Source organism: Alosa alosa, chromosome 15 (genome assembly GCF_017589495.1).
Source record: "Alosa alosa isolate M-15738 ecotype Scorff River chromosome 15, AALO_Geno_1.1, whole genome shotgun sequence".
Lineage (NCBI taxonomy): Eukaryota > Metazoa > Chordata > Actinopteri > Clupeiformes > Clupeidae > Alosa > Alosa alosa.
The window spans coordinates 5,274,924-5,296,084 of NC_063203.1; the positions used below are offsets into that span (position 1 = coordinate 5,274,924).

Genomic DNA, 21,161 nt, shown 5'->3' on the forward strand with positions numbered 1-21,161 from the left:
TTTAATTTCTCAGTGGTGCCGAATAGGCCCCCACAAATTAATAAAAGGCTACATTAATGCAGGCTAAACTTGGTTTGTTCCAGTAATCCTATAGGTAGGTTAGAACTACTATGTTGTTCTGCAACAGTAGCCTACGTTAATTTCAATTAGGCAACAAGCCTATGGGTTACATAGGCCTATGTGATGTTTCAATGTTAGGATTAGCCTAGACTAGATGGTGTGAAATTACATCATAGCCAATTTCGACAGGTTGCAGGTTGTCTTAACTTTCGAGTGAAACGCGTTCGTCTTTAAATATCATTGTCTGCTGAACAACCAAATTTAGCTCAGTTTCCGTCCATCTATTAAATTAGAACCACTTTCTAAAGGCATGGTGAGAACATGACTTCACTTCCGGTAGCTCTTAAAGCTGTCGCCTGGCGGCGCAACGAGTTACTTCTATTTAGGCTGGCGGTGTCCTCGCACTGTAGACGAAGACGTTGTATTTCTATGTCCGACGCAGTCGCATGAGCAGCAATCTGTGTTTATTTCGGGGGGAAATAAAGATACTGGACTTTCACTGCAGTGCGAGAGAGTAAACACGCACTGTCCAGGGACCAGTCTCACCTGCATATCTCTAGAGTTCGCCGTTACACGACAAAACCAACGGAGAGGTCATCTCATATAAAAAATCTGTGGAGACCTCCGTGGAAGATGGGTTCTCTCTCCGCTATATCTCTTCTCTTTGTGGGAATAGTTGTTGTCCCAGCCCTGGCCGGATACATTGAGGTATGTGTATATCGTGTACTTTGACTTTGGCTAACATAGATGGAGTTTCACAAGGTTTTTCTTTTTTAAAAATCAAATTAAGTAAGCTTGGTCAACCTTATTGAAATAAGTGATAATATTTTTTTGTCATAGCGCGAGCCTATTTTCCGCAAATCAATGCCTGCTCTTACCTGATCTTTAATTTAATTCCTAATTTTATTTAGTAATGGATGTTAGGTGTTAGGCCTATTTATGACAGAGGTACGTCAGCATCCCTATAATTTGACGGCTGTTGCCTATTCTCATTATAGGCAATCATGCGACACATTTGTTACCATAGAGGTTTAATGTTGTAGGTTTTAATGTTTTTTTTTTTTTATTATTATTTATATTATTTAGGCCTTTTCTTTTTTCTTTTTATCCCATAGAATAATGTTAGAAAAAATGCGGATGACTATTGTAAATTATTAAGCGTGCCAACTCGGATATAAATCTGTCATTTTAAAAATACGCGAAGAACCACCCATGGACGTAGGGTTATTTTCGATGCGGTTCTTGTGGTCCGATCAAGATATAAGTCACGAATAGGCTATTTGGCCATCCTCTCAGCGGTCTATTGGTAGGGTATTTTAAATCTAGATTCTCTGGGCAGGTAGACTAGCAGTGGGCTATGAGGGAGACAAAAGACACACAAAATGGGAACACAGAGGCTACCATGTCAGCCATGCGAGGTCTGATATAATTTAACATTCAATATCCTTACAGTTTACCTTCAGACTTGTGTGGTCTGTTCTTGTTATTCCCATAGGCCTGAGCATCCACTCATTCCCATGGCCTAATGCCAAGTGAAATTACGTTTGATCCCATGTTAGCATGGTGTTTCAGAAAACACTTAGGGCTATGGCATTTTTTTGCGGAGGTCAGAAAAGTTGTGTTTGTGATACGAATAAGATTCATTATTATTTTACTTGCGTAGCCTTCCCTCAATCATTTGATGCTGCATGCTCTTTCCAATAAGTAATCATCATCTCTGCCTCTGAGCATAGGCCTAAACACATTGGAGTAGCCTAACTGCAGGAATAATTAAATCAGCTACATATTTTCCTACATTATATCATAATTCGCATTTTGCAAAATTCATGTAATGAAATGTATGAGATTATCACTTTGTCCCAGATGTAAACGCTTGATGTGTGCCTTTGTAGAGTTCACATTTCAGCTGAACATGTTGATTAGGCCTGCATCAGAAACATTGGTAGATCAAATTGTCTGTGTGTTAGGACTGCAGCAATTATTTTCATTGTCAATTATGTTATTATGCTAATTAGTTAGTTGTTTGATAGATAAACTGTCAGAAAATTGTGAAAATAAATGCTCTCTTCAGTTTTGGACGTTCACTTTTTTTTTTTTTTAGGTATTTTCTTTTTAAATGACACAACCTGTTAACAGATTACCAAAAAAAATAGTTGGCGGTTAATTGATTGAATTTTGCCGTCCTAGTGTGCGTGTGTGTGTGTGTGTGTGTGTTGTGGGTGCATGGTGAGTCTTGACGCCTGGGATATTTGTGGATTCTGTGTGGGTTGCTTTGCACTGTCATGAAAAGACAGCTGAGGTGGATAGACCTATAGGACTGCTGTACTGAGTGCCAACACCACAGGCTTTGAACCGAAGTTATGAGCTGTCTTTGCAAGTGCCAGAGAAATACTTAGAACACTTTTAGACATTCATACCAGATGCAGATTGCATTCTACGTAGAATGCTGAATCATTTTCAGTAGTTTTAGTAGTTTAGACCCAAGTTTGTTTTGTGAATGTGAAATTGGTGTTGACACCTTTTGGGTGTAGAGTGGAAGTGTGACCCCATATTCATAATGCTGCTTAGCTTGCTTCAACACATCCCTCCCTTTGCTTGACTTAGTTTGTGTAGTCACCTGACATCTTCTCTGATTCTGATAAGCTGCAAATGTGATCACAAATGACTCCTTCTTTGTTTATTGCAAAATCTGTTTCTTATCTAGCATTGCATGTTAAAGGAAAAGGACTACTTTTTTTAATTTACAAAATCAGTGGATTTGGGAAGCAGGCAGCCATCTTGGCATATATGATGGAGGGAATGCTGTTCATTGCTAGGCACTGGATGATACGACTTACTGTAGATTACAGCAGTGTGGAATCACAGGAATTTGTTCTCTGTTCAGTTCTCTGTGAATATTTAAGTGTCCTCGGGTGATGAGCAGTACACAGGATCTAGACAAGGAACATATTGAGTAAAATATAGTTTAGACAGTGATTTGGTAGCCTGACAACAAATATACATTACTCTCATGTCATATCTAAATGTATATTGTTGTAGTTTTTTTGTAGTATATTGGCAAATGCACAGGAAAATAGTTGGGTGAGTTTGGTGCTGTCAGTGGAACCAAATCTTTGATCTTGGGTATACTTGGGCATTAACTGCTGCGTCTCTCGATTGTATCCAGGAGCAAGTGGTTGTGTGGATTTGATACGCACACAGAGGTGTGTGTTTGTTTGTGTGTGTGTGTGGCTGGATGGGTGTGTGTTGGTTCGGTGATGCTGTAAGGGGTGTGTGTGTGTGTTTGTATTTTCACATGACTTTCTGTCTGCTGGCCTGATGCACATGAATGGCGGTGTCTGATGGCCCAGCAGCAATGAATGGCTTTGAGCGAGTGCTCATTGTGTGGCCTGAATGCAGTGTTACAGCAGAGTGACATGTGCTCCAGGTCCAGATAAAGCCCCATGTATTTGGTAGGCTAATAGGGATGGAGAGATGGATATCAGAGAACCCCAGCAGTATTGGGGGAACCCTTATCTGCTTGTGTGAATGCAGGTCTTGGCCCCAGTAAAGGTTTTGTTAAAAGACTTGTCCCCTCTACCAAAGTACTGTTCTTTGTGAGAATAGATCTGTTGTGTTCACAGCCCTGGTAATTGGCATTTGAATAATGTAAATGAATTGAAATCGATGGGTGTTTGCATCACAATGCTGCTGACCATGGCGGGTTGGTGTAAAAAAAACACCTGGGAGGAATAAAGGGAAGTTCTCAGTAGCCAGTAGTGGGAGAGGCATATAGCTGGTTGTGTACCTGAAGTTTCAGACGTACATACCTCCTGAATCAGAACATGCCCAGCTGATCTTCAAATCCACTGGCTGAATACAAATAATAAACACACTTTCAGTTGTTTGACCAATTGCGCTTTACATTCCAGCAAATCCTCTTAGCTGTAAGAAATGCCCTGAGTTAAGCTCTTCTGAAGAGGAGGGGAAAAGATGTAATCCTGGGTGCATGCCCCACCCCTCCAGTGCAGCAACACACACTAAGAAAGACAGACAGACAGACAAACAATTCCATTACACTTCTTTATGAGTGCAAACATGTTTCAGTGAAATGCAGGAATTCTAGACCAGCAACTCTTGTTGCTGCGCAGCCCCGGAGTGCAGGTGGCTCATGTTAACCCATGGGTGTTTAGCTGTGTAATCACACAGCTAATGTGGAGTTGAAAGTACAGAGAATGTCTTCACCAGCGAGCTCTTCTTCATTGCCTCTTCAACCCATTGGCATGGATTACCACCAAAAAAGCATTGATGAGAGCATTAATGGGGATTCTGTCTTTCTGAGTCCTGCAGTGGCTGTACCAGTGCCACTGCTTGTGTGTTTGACGTTCGGCCATCTTCAGCTGTGCATGAGGGTGGGGGTTAAATATAGTGGCCTCAACAGACAATCCCCCATTCTCATGACTCCTGCCTCCTGGGTGCTGTGTGCTCTAATTATCTTAAGTGAGCCTACTGTGCCAGCTCCTGCTTTGCTTGGGGTGTCCGCACAAGACCAAATCCTTCTACAGCTCTGTTGCAAGTTTAGTCCTTCAAATGAAATCTTTTCAACTCGAGAGATTTGAGTTATAGAGGAACAGTGGTCAAGAGGAGAGTTTTTCTCTCTCCCTCTCTCGGTCAATACACCAACAGACCATCCCAGTCAGTATCAGCATTGGGTTTGTGGCGCACTGAACAAATCTTGTGGGTCTGATGAAAGCCTTGGCACAGCAGTTCTCTGCACTGCAGTGTATTGTGCTGCTGCACGTAGTTGTATGGCCCAGGATGGACTGGGTTGTTGCATGTGCTGTTTGGCTGCTTCTTAGGCTCAGTTTCTCAGTCTGATTGCTCAGTACAACAGAGCAGTTTTCTCAGAGAAAAATCTGTTGCTGGCCTCCCAGCTCGTTTGGTGCAAACATGTTCCAAAATGGGACACCAAGTTAATTAGTAGCTTGGTCAGTACCATTTGGGAAAGCCAGTATGGTGACCACTTCTTGGCTTTTCTCTGGGTATATGCAACTGTGGTAGCAGTTGCATGCAGGATACAAGTCTCATATTTGCCTTCAGGACTTAATGCCATGAGCCAGACTAGTGTGTGTGCGTGCGCGCGTTTGTGCGTGTGTGCAAAACAGCAGAGCAGCGGTGTTGCAGGAGGGGGATGTCACCCCTCCTCTCCCCATTTATCAGTCTCTGTGCTGGAGCTGAGTGGCCTGGGTGGCCCAGTGAGTCATCGCTCCTGTTCGCTCTTTCTTACCCATGAATAAAATATCTCGTATTCTGTCTAGGAGCCCTGCTCTGCACGTGTGCGTGTGTGTGTGTGTTTTTGTGCTTGGGCATATGTGCCTGTCATTGTTCCTGTCCCAACTCTAAAGACGATAGCGAGGCTTCAGGTCTTTGTCCCTGATTATCTTTGTGCTGCAGAGAGCCTGTCTCTTGATGTCTGGTCCCGTGTGCGTGATCTCCCTCGGAACCTCCTGATTTCCATGTGGCTGCTCTGCCACTCCCTTTCTTTTGTTTGGGTTTGCTTGTGCACTGAAGCTCACCGTGTGGTGGTCTGTGTATGTGCTTGTTCCTGTTCCACGGGCTGAAGTCTGTCGTGCAGGACTGAGAGCTGTCTGCAGTTCTGTAAATATGTCACTCTTGTCTAGTGTGTGTGTGTGTGTGTGTGTGTGTGTGTGTGTGTGTGTCTCCCTTACCGAGGAAGTGGGAATGTCTGTGTTTGCATGTGTGCAAGCACAAGTGTGAGTTGGCTTTCATCTCGGTAGATGTTTCGGTATCTGTCTCTGGGGTGCCATGAGTCATCCTCATCATGGCTTTTCATCCTGCCCAACTCACCAGTTCATACCTAGACCTTTGAGTCAAACATTATGGGCATGCTTTTAACATTATGAATGGAAGATTACACACAGAGCTTTGAAGAGCTGCTAGTGTTTTCCTCATGTTTCTCTAACATGTTTAAAGAGAGGCCATTTTGGTTGGTGTTCTCTTTGGAACAGGCATTATTTTGACTGACTTGCAGTCTTTATTCATGTTCCATGCATTGGCTTCCACTTCAGTTTAATCCCATTCTCATTCGCAGTGATGGTTGCATTCCCCTCTTGTTTTTTTGAGTTGGTTGTGTATGTGTGATTCTGAATGTGATTCATACTGTGTATTGCCACTTATCTTTCTGTGTTAGTTCTTGCCTGAGCATTGTTACAGCCACAGTGATTGGGAAATGTCTTTCTTGCAGTAGGCATTGGCTTGGGTAACTGTATGTTTGGCTTGGCCTTGCCCTGCAGCTATCTTTGTGCCAAGAATCAACGTAGACTTGGGAGAGGTTTACTTGGCATACCAGCCAGGAGTTGTCTACCTGGCATCCTGCCGAGCCTCTGCAACGCACTGTTTTTGCTCAGAATCTTGGCCCATGGCCCCATCTCCTTCCCTCCGTCATGTAAGCAGGTAATGGTAATTCAGCACCCATCCGAAGCGAAGATTCTGGGTTTTTTCCGTCTCTTATTTTTCTTCCGTAGTCATTCCAGTCTGTCACAGTGAGCAAGGGGAAGGGGAAATGAAAATGTCCGAATAGCAGGACACGGGTGTGCTGCACTGTAACCTTATACTCCCTGAGAGGGGGGCTCTCTGCTGCTGCTGCTGCTGCCGGCGGCGCTGCGCGCGCTGCACTGATACAGCACTTTATCTGAAGGAGACGCTGAGAAGGACAAAGAGGGAGCCGTGGCTGCAGCGCGCCTCGGTGGAGGGGGAAGGGAGGAGCCAGGCACACGGCGCGGAGCCGCTCCACATATGGCGCCGCCCGCCGCCACGCTGCTCCCGCAGGGCATATAAATTCACCTCTAAACACCTCCCGCTCTGCTGCTTTTTGCTCACGTTCGTTTGGGCTTGTTGTTGTCATCTAGACGCACCCTTATTCCACCGCTGCCGTCTCAGACAGCGAAGTGCATTAGAGCCAGTCTCAGCTGCAGCAGCTGTGCTTTCTCTCTCACACTCGGTTTCTATCTCGGTGTTTACTCCGAAAAGGGCTTCACACCACACCCATCCCGTTCCATCCCATCCCACTAATCTGCTGGCAGAGGCGAGAGTACACTTGCTTCCTTTAGCGTAGCCCAGAGAAATCTGGAGCACAGCGAGCGAGCTCCCTCCACTCCCTGAGGAGTCCCGGCCCGCCTCCCTGCCCCTTCCCCCTCCAGATGTGTAGCATCACAGACACAAAGGCCAAAGAGGACGGAGTCCAGCACCATGACATCACCCCCAGCCCCCCCCCCCCTCCTCCTGCTCTCCTGTTTGTCAGGATGTCTATGAGGAAGTGGATCTTCCTTGAACTTGCTGATTGCTATTTGCAGGCGACGGCAGCTTCACCCAGCCATTCTCCTCATGGTCCTGTTGCCCTCTGCAGTTATTTACCAACAGCAGGAGAGATAATCTCATCATCTGCGTGACAATGAACTCATTACAAACATTTAATGATGAACACCATCATCTTGCTGAATTAACAGATGATTTAATTTAGCACACAATGGGAAATAATTGTATCATGTGTGATTGCATCAAACCCACATTTTGAAATAATGCCCAAAGTGCATGAGACCCTGTGCAATAACTTGATTTAACCTCCTCTGGGTGATGAGATCTAATACAACATGACAGAACTAGTCTCATTTGTAAAACTATTAGATATTATAAGGGCCATCAGTCTTTAAGCCAAAGCTAAGCCTGAAATGATCTGGACTGAAAACAACCCTGTCACTGTTAGTGTCTAATAATAAGTTAATTAAATAACATGGTATTTATAGTGTCATGTAAGCCATCCTGATGAGCCCAGTTTATAAAAAACTATACTAATGTTTCAGATGGCTATTTAGCTCTCCTCCTGGCTGCAGTGAGAATTTGCCCTGAAGTGCCCTGTATAGTATTATTGTCTGTCTGCTGTGATGGAAGGGACATGCAGAGCTATCTGGTCTGTTGAAATGTGTACTAAATAAAGGATTAACTGGTTTGGTTCAAATTCAAAAACCTTAATTTACTAATCTTAGTTAGGAGTGGATCTCTATCACTAGCGCAGCTTTTAGCCTTGTTGATGACGAGTTGTGAACTCTTCTCATGTAGTGACAAATTTACGTCTGGCTCTGTGAGAGAGGGGATTTGCCACACATGTTCTGTGTAAGACTGTGTGAATGTGTGAATGTCTGAAATATTGCTGTGGATTTTTCAATGTTTTTTCTGCTGTTGCTTTTATTCTAGATAAGTGCTTATAGCACATTATGTAATCGCTCAGAATCTAAAAAGATTTAACCTTATTATGATAATACCCACATTTTGCAACAGCTTCATGAATTTTGTAATAACCATGTTGAACAAAATATGAAACCGATTTCTCCCTGGAATAGAATAATACATATTGCAGTGGTTAATACAAAATGCACTGAGCAACACATGTACTTTGGTGCAGCTACCATAGTATGCTGTGATTTATTACAAAATGTGGGTATTGTTTTGTTGGAATTGTCATTATAGTGCCGAATGTACGATCACAGCCTATAAATTTAGCAGGATTTCGATGTAGCTCTCATTTGTGTGACTCGTGTGTGTCTTTGCTCCTTGGTCCTGCCCACACAGGTTGTTGTGTGCAGGTGTGCTGGGGGAGGGGATGTTATTAGTGTTGTCAGAGGGTAGGGGATCAGTATAGAGCTGAGCTATGTAACCTTTCAGGTCATGAGAAGAGTCCAGCTTCCTCTGACTGCAGCTCTAATGACCTAGTGGCACATACCGCCGGGTGCTATTTAGTAACAAATGGCCATGCTGCTTGAAGGAGACCTTTTCCCCCACACTATCTGTTTTTTCTAATCTACCTGACTGACTCACTTCAGTTTTTTTTCTTTTCCTGATTCCATATCTCCTGTGCATTTCTTTTCACCTTTATCATTCTTGCACTTCTAGTGAAGTAGGACATTAAGAGCATGTGTAGAGAGCTGTCAAAGGGAGGTGTTCTAACTTGTCCTGAGTCGTACTGTTTTAGCATGTGTGTGATTGAGAGGGAGAAAGATGGCAGCAGTCTTCCATATTGGCTGCATGGAGCAGCTGGAGCAAGACAAAAGAAAATGAAGTAGATTGAGCACAGGTGGGGCCACAAGGTCTCGGGAGACGGGCAGTTAGAGGGAGAGAGGCAGTGAAGGGATAATAGGTCACTGTCCAGAATCAATTTCATATGAAGAGATCAAACATCCATCCTGTGATGACTGTCCGATGAGAGCCACGCTCCTGATCAACCTCCCGTTATTGAAATGGCAAACGGTGGAAAGTTCTAGAGCTCTCTGGATTAACTGTTTGTTCTCTAGAGGCTGCTGTTCGTTCTAATGAGCCGGCGTGGAACACAGATAGCCTTTGGCAAACATCGGTGGGGCTTTGATATCTCAAATCGGACAACCTGCAGTGTGAGGAGTGTGGAAAGAGGTGGCCATTGTTCAATGTCTGCAGCATAGGAGCTGCTGTTCCGGCTATTTTGGTCGTAAACATCTGGTGTGGTGATGTCAGGAATGTAATCCTCTCAGGGCCACGTGGACTGTAAGCCCAGATAGAAAGGGCTGAGGGGGTCGCCTGCTCACATGGCGCACGCAGAGAGAGGGAGAGGAGGAGAGGTGGAGGGGTTTGCACAATTTGGCCAATGCAGATAAATATTTAGGGTGGAATGTGTGACGGAAAGGAACAGACCAAAATGGGATGGGAGGGGAGGGGAGGGGGGGAGAGAGAAATAGAGTCAAGCAAATAGGGGGAGAGGGAAGAAAGCAGAGAGGTTTTGAGAGAATGGATGAATCTGGGCAAGAGGACTGGAGGGCAAGACTGTTGGGAGAGCTTGCTGCTAGAATGAGGATGGAGATGGGAGGGGGGGGGGGGGGGGGGGGGGAGAGAAATAGAGTCAAGCAAATAGGGGGAGAGGGAAGAAAGCAGAGAGGTTTTGAGAGAATGGATGAATCTGGGCAAGAGGACTGGAGGGCAAGACTGTTGGGAGAGCTTGCTGCTAGAATGAGGATGGAGATGAAAGGGAAGTGGGAGAGGGTCACTCATGCAGAGCAGAGGGGTTTCTGGAGCCCTCCGTCCAGGCCTATGGCCACTACAGCCAGGGCTCCAGCAGTGTGAGACCCACACGGGGAGTTGGATTGTCCAGCATCCCTCGTTAGAATGATTTAAAAAAGATCCCAAATGAATTGCCCTCCTATAAAACCACAATGATGTTTAAAAAGTAGGCTATGCCATCCACAAGAGGTAATGATCAGTACACCAGTTAGAATAGATTTTTCCATTTTCCCTTTTCAGGGACAAGATTCAATTATTTCATCCTTTGTTCAAGGGATTGCCTCGTGTAATAAGAGACGCACACACAGGTATCGGCTGGTTTGTGTGAGTATCCTACAGTCAAAAATAGGCATAAGAATAAATATCCTAGGTATGGGTAAGAGCACAGTGTTGTGTAAACGCTTTGCTTTGATGCCTGGGCACAGAGGACCCATTGCTGATGACGGTGCAGAAATGCAAAAAAAATCAGGAGAAAACACTGACACTCTCTCTCTCATGCACATTTTATGTTTACAAATGGTGTCAGCCTGGAATTGCTTCAGTTGGAATGAAGCAACTGCATACTCAAATGTCTGCGTTTCATTTTTAGTCTTCGGTAAACAGAGAGAACAGATACCTCAAAGTGAAACTAATTTAACGTCGGAGGGAAATTTGACTGCACTGGGGGCGTCTTGGAACCTTTGCTGTGGGGGTTTATGGGAATATCATGAACATAGCAGAGGAGGATGATTCACTCTCTTCCTCATTAACTCCTCAGCTTCCCTTTTCTGCTTCTACTTTCACTTTTTCTCCCCCCGGCCCGCCTCGTCTCGTGACAGTGATCGCACTAACAAGGTCGCAGAGGCCAGACTCTGGCTTGAGCCTGTCAAATATATCCCAGTGAAGTGCCCAGGCGGCGTGTAGGAAGGAAGCAGAAAAGTCTGAAGGGGGTGGGCAGGACCGCTGGAGTTGGCTGCTCTCTCCCTCCCACTCTCTTTTATGTGAGATAAGCCTCTTTCATATCAATCCATTCACAATATGAGACCTCGACAAGGGACACCTCATTGTTTGTATAACCCTGGAAAAATTGATTAAAAGGTGTGCGTGCACAACATTTAGTCCTAGAAAGTGCTTGTGTGCAAGCGATTGGGTTTGGTAAGGAGTGTATTTTGTATGCATGCATATGTCTCCTGAGGGACGGTATAATCTTGAGATGGAGCTTGTGCCTGCATGCAGCTTGAAATGTGTGTCAAGGAGTGCTGGGAGGGAGAGGGCTTTAGCCGTGCCCTGCTGCGCCTCCCTGCCTCACTGCCATGGAGAAGTGATGGGCCACCCGCTCCAGTCAGAGGCGCATGCACGCACGCACGCACCTCCATGTGCATGTAATGCCAGGGCTGGAGGAGAGCCGCACGCACCTCCATGTGCATGTAATGCCAGGGCTGAGGGGAGGCGCACATCCAGCAGTGTTGCGTGCCTTTCTCTCCCTGGTGGCCGGCGCTGGTGGTGCGTTTCTCATGCATGTCTAAGCCGTGCTCGGTGGCGGAGGAGAGAGGCCGGTGCTGCCAGGACGCGGAGGCTGAGGCTGGGAAGCGGCAGAGGCCATCAGGTGCAGCGGGTCCACTCCGTCCTTCGTCCTCTCCTTGGCTGCAGTACAGCCCCCACAGCACCGGTGAAGCAGAGTGCAGTTTGGGGCCGCAGCCCCGGGGCCCGGGGCGAAATGGACTCCGGCCCAGGCGCTCACCGGACTGTAACCTGGAGCCCCACTGGTCTGCCAAATGCTGCACGGCCGAAATAGCCAACATGCAGCTGCTGTTGCACTTTTGCTTAAAAAGATTGAAAAACAGCAAGTGCATTTAGAGGAGAAGAGCTTTGTGCTAATTAAAAGCCATTAGTTTAATTTATGCGCTTCTTGAGCACCAACTGCTTTGTAGGCAGAGCCTTCTGCTGGGGACAGAGCTTTGTTGTTGAAGTTTCTCTCTCTCTCTCTCTCTCTCTCTCTCTCTCTCTCTCTGTCTCCTCTGTCTCTGTCTCTCTCTCTGTCTCTGTGTGTGTGTGTGTGTGTGTGTGTGTATAAGTGAAGAGGCTGTTCCATTCTACTCTGGGACACTTTGTGGCTGTGTGCAGTATGTTACCTACTCTGTGCCATAAAGACAGCCTTCCACCCCCTCCCTCCCACACACACACACCGTTTTCTTGCCATTTGCCTGTGTGAATAGCTGGGATGCTTTTTCTTGGAGGTTTCTGTGGTGCCGAGAGCATTGGAACAAGTTGTCATTCACGTCTGTACAGTCTGTGCTGGAGAATAGCCAGGTTATCTTTCTTCCCCTGCACGCACAGTAATGCCCATTACTAGATAACCCCCCACACACACACACACACACACACACACACCGATTGAAACTTGCAGTCCAACTCCAGCTGACCTTGGCTGGCTGGTTAGTGGTGTGGTGGCTCTGTGCTGGGTGAGGGCAGTGGAGGGCTTGTTTGCTCTCAGGTGGCCTGTGATTAGACATCATGGATTTGTCATTATGGTGGTGAGCTGTTTGTGTTTAGTCAGGTACTGTGGGACAAAGAGCTTTGTGCTTTTGAGTTTTTTTCCACTATCTCTCTCTGTGTGTGTGTGTCTTGGACGTTTCCATGGTGTGTCTGTTTGTGATTGTGTTACTCATCAGTAATCATCACTGAAATGGCTCACCCTGGACATGTTTCCCATTCTCCTTCCCAAGAAAAGAATGTCATCATTTCTGAAACATCCTAGACCTTTCACATCTCTTTAGAATTTTTTTTGTAGAATGCCAGTTTGTGAGTATGACCATTTAGTGCTAGTATAGAAATCTAGGATAGAAATAGTGTATTGTGAGGTATAGAAATGTCTAAATCGTATTGTTCTAGATTTCAGCAGTTTAGGATGTCTGGTCTGGTGGTATGTGGATTTAGCTTTGGTGGATTCAAAACAAAAGGCAAATAGTTGGCCAAGCACTAGGCCTGTTCTATATCAGCAGTCAGAGTCATGTTATTTCGAACAGACTGATTCCTTTATCATATGAAATGGTGAACTGCTTAAGCATGTTAGACTATTCGGAACATTTGGCACCTAATATAACTTGACTTGTTGTGTGGAATGAAATCGACTAAAGTGTTGGCTATCTGCGTGTTTACGTGTGTTTGTGGCTGGTAAAGTTGTCTGGCTCAAAGTGATGTTGCCACTTCTCTATTGCTCAATTACCATTGGATCAAAAATAATTCACTTGAAGGACCTATCTGATAAAGGTCGATGCGCCACTCACAAGAAATGCACTCAAACAAGGGTCACCAGGTCCATAAGTGGTGATAAAACCCAAAGTTGCCTTGCGTCACTGCCGGTATACTCTGGTACGCTCTCCTGGGCGACCACACCCCAGAGTGTGAGCCTCCGTGGCATGTGCTGGCCGTGTGGCAGGCGCAGCCCAATATCTAGCCTGGAGCTATGGTGCGAGTTCAAGCTCTGCTGAGTAAACCGAAACGGCTGGAAGTTACAAAGTTGCATAGTGAATCACTAAGAGGAAGGGACTTTTAACTCGTCTGTCTTTCTGTGTGTGCACATGAACTAAGGTGTGTGTGCAATGTGTTCAGAGCGCTATGTTAGTTCCTGAAAGTCCTAACGGAAGTGTAGTTCCCCACAGAGCTCGAGTTCCTGCTGAAATCAGCGGGCTGGTGGAGTTTAAGGGAAATATGTTTGGGTGTGTGCTCGGGCGTCTGTGTTTACATCTCTTGACGTCATGACCGTTAGTCACAGCCAAGAGTTGGCTGTGTTGGGAAAGTTCCCGGGACACTTCCCCCCTCATCCACAAGCTGGTGAAAGGAAGCGAGCGGCAACCCTGATCCGAGCCTCGGCCCTGCACAGCAGACGGCGAGCAGTTGTAGTCCCCCCCAGCAGGTTTTTATTGGCTTGATGTCACTCCGCTAACCTTTTGAAGGGGACACGTGGTCAGGTCACAGCAGATAGGCAAATACCATTGTTCTGTTCCCAGTCGGCTCTCCTTCCTGCACTCTCTTCCCCCTGACTCTCCGCCCCGCGTTATCAGATAAGGGTTATTTGTTTAGTCCAAGTTTCAGTTACAGCCCTGCTCAATCTGGCTTATCCGCTTCCTGCTTGGGTCACTGGAATGGGAAAGACGCTGGCGATCACAGTGTATCCCTGTGACATTCTGATATATTATGTCTCTTGGTTTTGTCTGTGTTTTGCATGTGAGCGTGAGTGAGTGTGTAGCCTGTGCATTCTCACCAAGCCATCTCTTCCTTAAGCGTTAAATCCCAGCTCGGGGATTATAGGGACTTACAGGGAGCGGGTGGCGGGCATTCCTACTCATGGTCACATGTGCCCAAAGCATTTTGGGAACTCTTGAGATGTGACCATTACCATGACCAGTGCCCTTGTTGTTGCTCTCTTTTGTGGAGTGAAGGTGTATATTTATAGTGCCGTTGTAGAAGGAAATGACTTGAATGAAGGACATACCCTTATGTTTTCAGATAGACTCTCAAAAGCTTAATTGGCTGCATCTGGTACCCAGAATGCCCCGTGGCTATTTAAACCAGTACATGTCACTTATTTACTTAACCCTGAAGAAGGCTGTTGACGAAATGTCTCTCGTGAATAAATAGCCTAAAAAGATGTGAGTGTGTGTGTGTGTGGCTACTTTCTTTATTCAAGATATTCAAAAATGATCAAAGAAACAAAAAAGTGTATTTTATTTGTCACCGTGAGACATAACATAGAAGTGTGTGTGTGTGTGTGTGTTTATGAAACTTCAAAGTGGTGTCTTCCTGTATAGTAAATGCGGTCATGAAGTTTGGCCACACACATTCTGACAACAAATTAGTCCTGCTGGGTTGGTGGCCTTGTGTTAAGTGATACTAAGTGTGTGTGTGTGTGTGTGTGTGTTTGTCTTTGAAAGATGAGTCTACCATGTCTTTCCTTTGTAATATGTCTGTGTCTGAGAAATAAGGCAGAGGCAAATGTGCTCAAGTTTATTTGGGGAGTTTTATGGGACTTTCTTTATTAGCTGGAGCCAAGCTAGTATATCATGTCCTTGTCGGGGAGACATTTGTGGCGTTGCCATTTGTGGGCCCAGTTTTTACAGTGGTGTTAAACTTTGCTCTGTGTGAGAAGTTGTGGTGGTGTGTGGTGTGAAACAGATGGCTACTCATGTGCAGTAGTGGGGTTTTCTCTTGACTCACTCCTCGCATGTGGTTGAATATTGGGTGACGTATGGAGGTCTAAGTGAATTTCTAAAAGCCCATTAGTCTATCTTTGCCCACGGCTGCTTGTAGCACTCAATGTACCTGTGCCCTTTCATGCCGTCTCTTCAGCCTTCAGCCGTTTGTCTTTCATGCATCCCCCACTACTATTCCTCCTCTCATTTCTCTCTCTCTCTCCTTTAGCCTCTTCTGTTCCTTCTTTCTCTCTCGCCATGACTCACAGATGACATTTTCCGCCCCACTCGCTTTTCACACCAGCTGACGGGGAGGTTTGAAACGATGCCCCCGCTGGTGCATAGAAAATGAAGTTTATTGCGTCGATTGGTATTTTTAGTGTTGGGTCTTTGCTTTTCTGATGTGCAGGAAGAGGGGCGATCCATCTGCAGCCAAGGGCCCTGACGTACAGAGAAAGACGTTTTAAGGCTGCGCCGGCACTGATTTGTTGTTAATTAGTGCCTTGGCAGCGCTGTTTTTGTTTAGCGAGGGAGTCGGAAGGGAAGAAAGGGGGGAATGAATGCAGGGAGCTGGGAGGTCAGGCATGCTGAGCGTCCAGTCAGCCAGTGCCACTCGCACAAAAGCCCTGTTGTCCTGCCCTGTCCGCTGTGGCGTGTCTCGGGCCCGTAACATGCAAGCCAACACATGCGCTCAGTGAGTGGGGTCCCCCTGGTGTGCGGAGGATGAGCAAATGACTGTCTGTTTTTTTCTCTCTCCTCGGTTTGGCCACTGCGGCTCTCTCGCTCATTTGTATGGGCCCTCCTGTTCCATCTGCAGGACTGGGCTGCTCGGCTGCGGAGCATTTGTTTATTTGTTGGCCTCCTGCTTTTACTCTGATGCCCTTAATGGCTTCTCCCTCTTCACCATAGTGCATCCTTTTGTGTGAGGAGTGCATTTCCCAAGTCCCTCCTCCTCTTTTTTTCCCCCTTCTCTTTTTTTTGCCCTCATTCCTGCTGCCATCTATAGCTCCTTTGCACAATTCTCTCTGTTTGCTTAGAAGTGGCTTGACCTTACAAAAGAATGCGAGAGACGGGAGAGGCGAAAAACTGCCACTTTGTGGCTCCTCTCAGACCATGCATGAGCTTTATTTTTCTATGTCTTCCCAGACGCTAATTTGCTGTCTTTGTCTTTTTTCAATCTCTTTTTCTCTCCCTCTCCCTCTGTTTCCTCTCTGACTGTTGATGAGTGTGCCAGGCGTGAGTTGACCCATAACTATTGGGAAACAGGGCTGCCTCTAATGGATGTGCTCTGTTGTATGTCAAAGTAATCGCTCTTTCTTACACACACAAACACACACTTTGCTTAATGTCTTAGTCTTTCGCTCTCTGTCTAGTACACACACAAGGACAGACTCCTTCCCATGAAGTGTAATTCTGTATTGTACTTCAAGAATGTGAGGGCCAGCACTGTCCACCTAACTATGACAATTCTCTGTCTTTCTCCTTGTCTGTCTGTCTGTCTGTCTCTCTGCCTGTCTCTATTTGAATCTCCATGTATCTATTTTTAGAGGAAATTGTCAGTTAAAGAAGTGAAGCGCCTCCCTAACCTCATAATTGTTATTCAGTGATCTAAGTCTGTTGTTTGGGTTCTGGTAGGTTCTTTTGTTGGATTGTAAATCAGTGCTGCACTCTCTGCAACTGTGTGGGCTGTGTTGGCTATGAAGTCTTATTTAGTCTTATTAATCTGTTATGAAACAGTATGAAGTTCTATTTTTGAATCATCAAATGGTTAAAATGCACATAATTAATATGAACATATGGAGAAAATGAACATAAACAATGACCCCCTCCTATTAATTATTATTATTATTACGATTATTATTATTATTATTATTATTATTATTATACTATTATTCATTGAGCCACAGAAATACATGCTGATGTCAAAAGCATGTGTCAGGCAAACATTTCAGAAGCATCTCTTAAAGTTACTGACAAAATAACTTCTGACCTGTCTCTAAAGGCTGACCGAATGACGTCCACAGCACTAATTGGCTAATTTATCCATTATGATGGTAAATATCACTTGGTTACATAAGAGTACTGTGGCCTTCCAAATAAACAGCCCTATTGTTCCACTCTCTTGACTGACTGTATTGACTATGCCAGCCTGGTTTTGCAGGGACACTGTATTTTCTCTACAACCTTCAGTTCTGTATGCTAAAGGTATTATCTCAATGGGCTCATTTGGTAGCTGTCATAAAAAGATCCTATAATCCTATAAAAGATCTATAAGCTTCTCTATAATAGTCTTGAGGAGTGAATTAAGTTTAAATTGTGGTTGCATATAGTTAAATTATGAAATGGCATATTCAAATACTAATGTTGCTTTCAAAGGAATAATTAAATGAATCCGGTTTTCAACTGATCAGGGATGTAGAATCAGTCAGGAGCATTGTGAGTTGGTTTAGCAGCTGGGCATTAGGGATCAAATTAACTGGAGAATGTAGATGAGAAACTGAATAAAGGCCTCCATGCAAGGCAAGGAACTAGAACTAGAATGGACAGATTTGAGATGATGTAAAGTCCAAAATGCAATCGGTCCACAGTGCCACAGATTCTGAGGCGTGTGCACCCATTCTCTGGCTTTTGTCGTCTACTCTCTCCAATGTGTGCTAAATCATGCATGGCACAGTGAAAGTCTCAGTCTCTCTTGGTCTTCCTCTCTGGCCGTCTCCGTCCCCATGCCCTGTCCCACACTCCTACGGGAGTCGGGAGCACACGAGTGGTTTGGGCCATCCTCCCGATGTGAGCCATTGTTTCTGCTCCAACTATCTGACCTCTGTTTTTTTGTGTTTCGTGGTGGTCAACTGATGAAAGCCTTCCTGTTATGAGGGAATATGGAAGTGCTGTGACCGTTCCAGCTGAGGACAGTTGGAGCTGGGTCATGTTGTTAAGCAGCGCTTGTGGTCCATAGTAATGGCCGGCAGGGTGGGGCTGCATCCTGTGGAGGGAAGTGTAGCGGCAGGACCAGTGGGGAGGAGTGGGCACATCCTGTCTGTTGGAAGGACAGAGAGGGTGGGTGGGTGAGCGACCAGCTGACTTCCCCCTACGCAGCACACCGGACACTCACTTCTCCATCAGCCCACTACACGTGATAGACAGGGCTTCCCAAATGATGCCAAAAGCCATTGTTTCAATACAGCTCATTTCTTTACATTGTGTGAACCTTCTTAATGCTGTGCTATGCAGGTGAGGTGTTTTTGACGACAGTGGGACTTTGCTCTCCTGAGAGTGTTGGGCAGTATGTACGTGTGGCCAGGGGTAAATGATCCATTTGCAGGCCAGCACCTCCCCTTGAGTGTTTCTATTCCACTGCGCCCAGGAAGAGCATGTGCTCTGAAGCGTGACCGAGTGCCAGGCCCCTCTACAGATACACACACACACACACACACACACACACACACACACACACTCTCTTGTACGCTCCTCGGCAAGTCAATAACTGGCAGTCCACCGGTGTATGGAGAAAGAAAAACAGAGCAGTGAAGTGATGAAGGCCCTCTACCCCAAGACAAGCCCATGTCCTCCCGGCTCCATACTGTAAACTCCAAAGGGTCTGTTGCAGGGTATTTCTAGAATGCGCTTGACCTCCGTGTGAGCGGGTGTCCTTGAAATGTATTATGGTCTGGATAATGGACTAGAGCGTAAGCAAAAGCTGGTGTTTTGCAAGGGTGATGCTAATGAGTCCAGCCTGTGGAATGCCTTAGCGTTGCAGATGACTTGATTACCTACAGGATTTAATGGCTAATTATGTAGCCATAACAAGTGTGGGCAGCAACTAACAATATCTCCCCCCCCTCTATCTTTCTCCCTCTTCCTCCTCCTCTGTGTCCTCCAGGCTCTGGCTGCTAATGCAGGCACTGGCTTTGCCGTGGCCGAGCCCCAGGTGGCCATGTTCTGTGGGAAGCTGAACATGCACGTGAACATCCAGACCGGCCGCTGGGAACCCGACCCTTCTGGAACCAAGAGCTGCACAGAATCCAAAGAGGGCGTGCTGCAGTACTGCCAGGAGGTGAGGTGACACTGCAGTTCACGCTGCCTTCTAAATTATGCTAATCTGCATGTTAGCGCCTGAGTCAGGAGGACTCCGAAAGAGCCGCTCATCAGACAAACACATGTAAATGTCTGTGCCGCTAGCTCCTCTTTTCCCCCTAGTCTCATGCAGATTCTCTCTCACCCTCCTTCAAGTACAGAGGCTTCATATGGTTCAGTACGCCATGTAAGTTGCCATGATATGACATGAGACACGTGGTTGTGAGGAGAGCTGATCCATTTTATCACACATTTCTGATGGCATCTCCGGAGAAGTTCATTTGTGTAATTTCACACCTGAGCGGATAGCATTTGAAGATGATTCTGGATGCATCACTGAGCTCTCTCTCTCTCTCCCTCCCCTCTCCCTCTCCCTCTCTCTCTCTCTCTCTCTCTCTCTCTCTCTCTCTCTCTCTCTCTCTCTCTCTCTCTCTCTCTCTCTCTCTCTCTCTCTCTCTCTCTCTCTCTCTCTCTCTCTCTCTCTCTCTCTCTCTCTCTCTCTCTCTCTCTCTCCCCTCTCTCCCTCTCTCCCTCTCCCTGTCCCAGATGTACCCGGAGTTGCAGATCACAAATGTGGTGGAAGCCAACGAGCAAATCAAGATTGAGAACTGGTGCAAGAAGGAGAAGAAGCAGTGCAAAGGCCACTCCCACATTGTGGTCCCCTTCAAATGCCTAGGTAAGAACAACACGCACGACCTTTGAGAGGGAGGGACTGAACACTGCCGCGGTCAGATGCAGTTGCTCAACAGATAATCTGCCAGACTTTGCTGATGTTGATGCTTGCTGTGCAATAGCTAATGCCTCGGAGGGAGGGTGGAAATGCTGTGGATAGAAAGCTATTACTGAGAAGCAAAGATTGTGGTGCAGTTAAGCACAATATTCTGCTCTGTAACACTAGCTGTAAGGCAAAGATAGATGGAGAGAGGGAGGGAGAAAGGGAGTGAGTGATAAAGTGATCAGAGGGGATGAGGAGAGAGTGCAGCTGAGAGGGGAATTCTGCTGACTTAACTGCTGCTCGTCTCTGGTCAGTGGAAGTCCGGCATGGCAGCTTTGTGCTCGTACTGGGAGGAGGGAGGACTGTCCATAATTGACCACGACCACAGAGTCCTCTCGGTTTTATGGACCATCAGAGCTGGTAAACTCCAGCTCCCAGAGCAAAGAAGACTCTTCTCCATGGCGACAGTGAATTATTTGAGCCTCCCTATCTGTTTTCTTTCTCCCTTCTCTTCTGCGCCATTTTCTCTCCAATACAGAAAGCAGACCTGTCTTTGCTGGGCAATTTTCACACTCAGTAGAAGTAGAAACCCTGTCCTTCTTACTCAGCATTTGTGATGTTGAAAGGAGACTACACTTTTCCTGTTTTCTTGTTCAATTTGTCCTCTCCACTCCTCTCCTCTCCTTTCATCTCTCCTCTTGTTCATTCTGTCTGATTGAGTTGTGGCGCTGAGTTAGGGAATGAGAAAGCCATTAGTGCTGTCAGTGGACTGTGAAATGGGATGACAAGCGGAGGCTACCAGAGATGGCAGGGTGCTTTTTTTTTTTTTTTTTTTTTTTTTTTCTTTTCTTTCTTTTTCAATTTTTTAGCTTAGGTTTTGGAGTGAGGAGGAAGGGAGAGCTGAATAGGTATTGCAAATTGCTGATTCCACTGTTCGGGTAGAGTTGTTGGACTGGTTTTGATTGATAGACTGTCAGAACCACAGACCACTTTTGTGTTCTCTCTGTACTTAACAGAGTTTTAGATTTAGCATTTCACAGATGTTTTTACATTTAGGGTCT

At 45.9% G+C, this 21,161-nt stretch overlaps 1 protein-coding gene across 5 annotated transcripts in view; it reads left to right on the forward strand.

The window, feature by feature from the left end:
- The first annotated feature begins 424 nt into the window (after positions 1-424).
- aplp2 (amyloid beta (A4) precursor-like protein 2) overlaps positions 425-21,161 on the forward strand; it is a 36,490-nt gene continuing 15,753 nt past the window's right edge. For all 5 annotated transcript variants that reach the window (XM_048265602.1, XM_048265604.1, XM_048265603.1 and 2 more), the window contains exons 1-3: positions 425-768; positions 19,192-19,365; positions 19,932-20,061. In XM_048265602.1, coding sequence (XP_048121559.1) covers positions 694-768; positions 19,192-19,365; positions 19,932-20,061 — 379 coding nt within the window. In that variant the 5' untranslated portion in view covers positions 425-693. The remainder of the gene's footprint in view (positions 769-19,191; positions 19,366-19,931; positions 20,062-21,161) is intronic.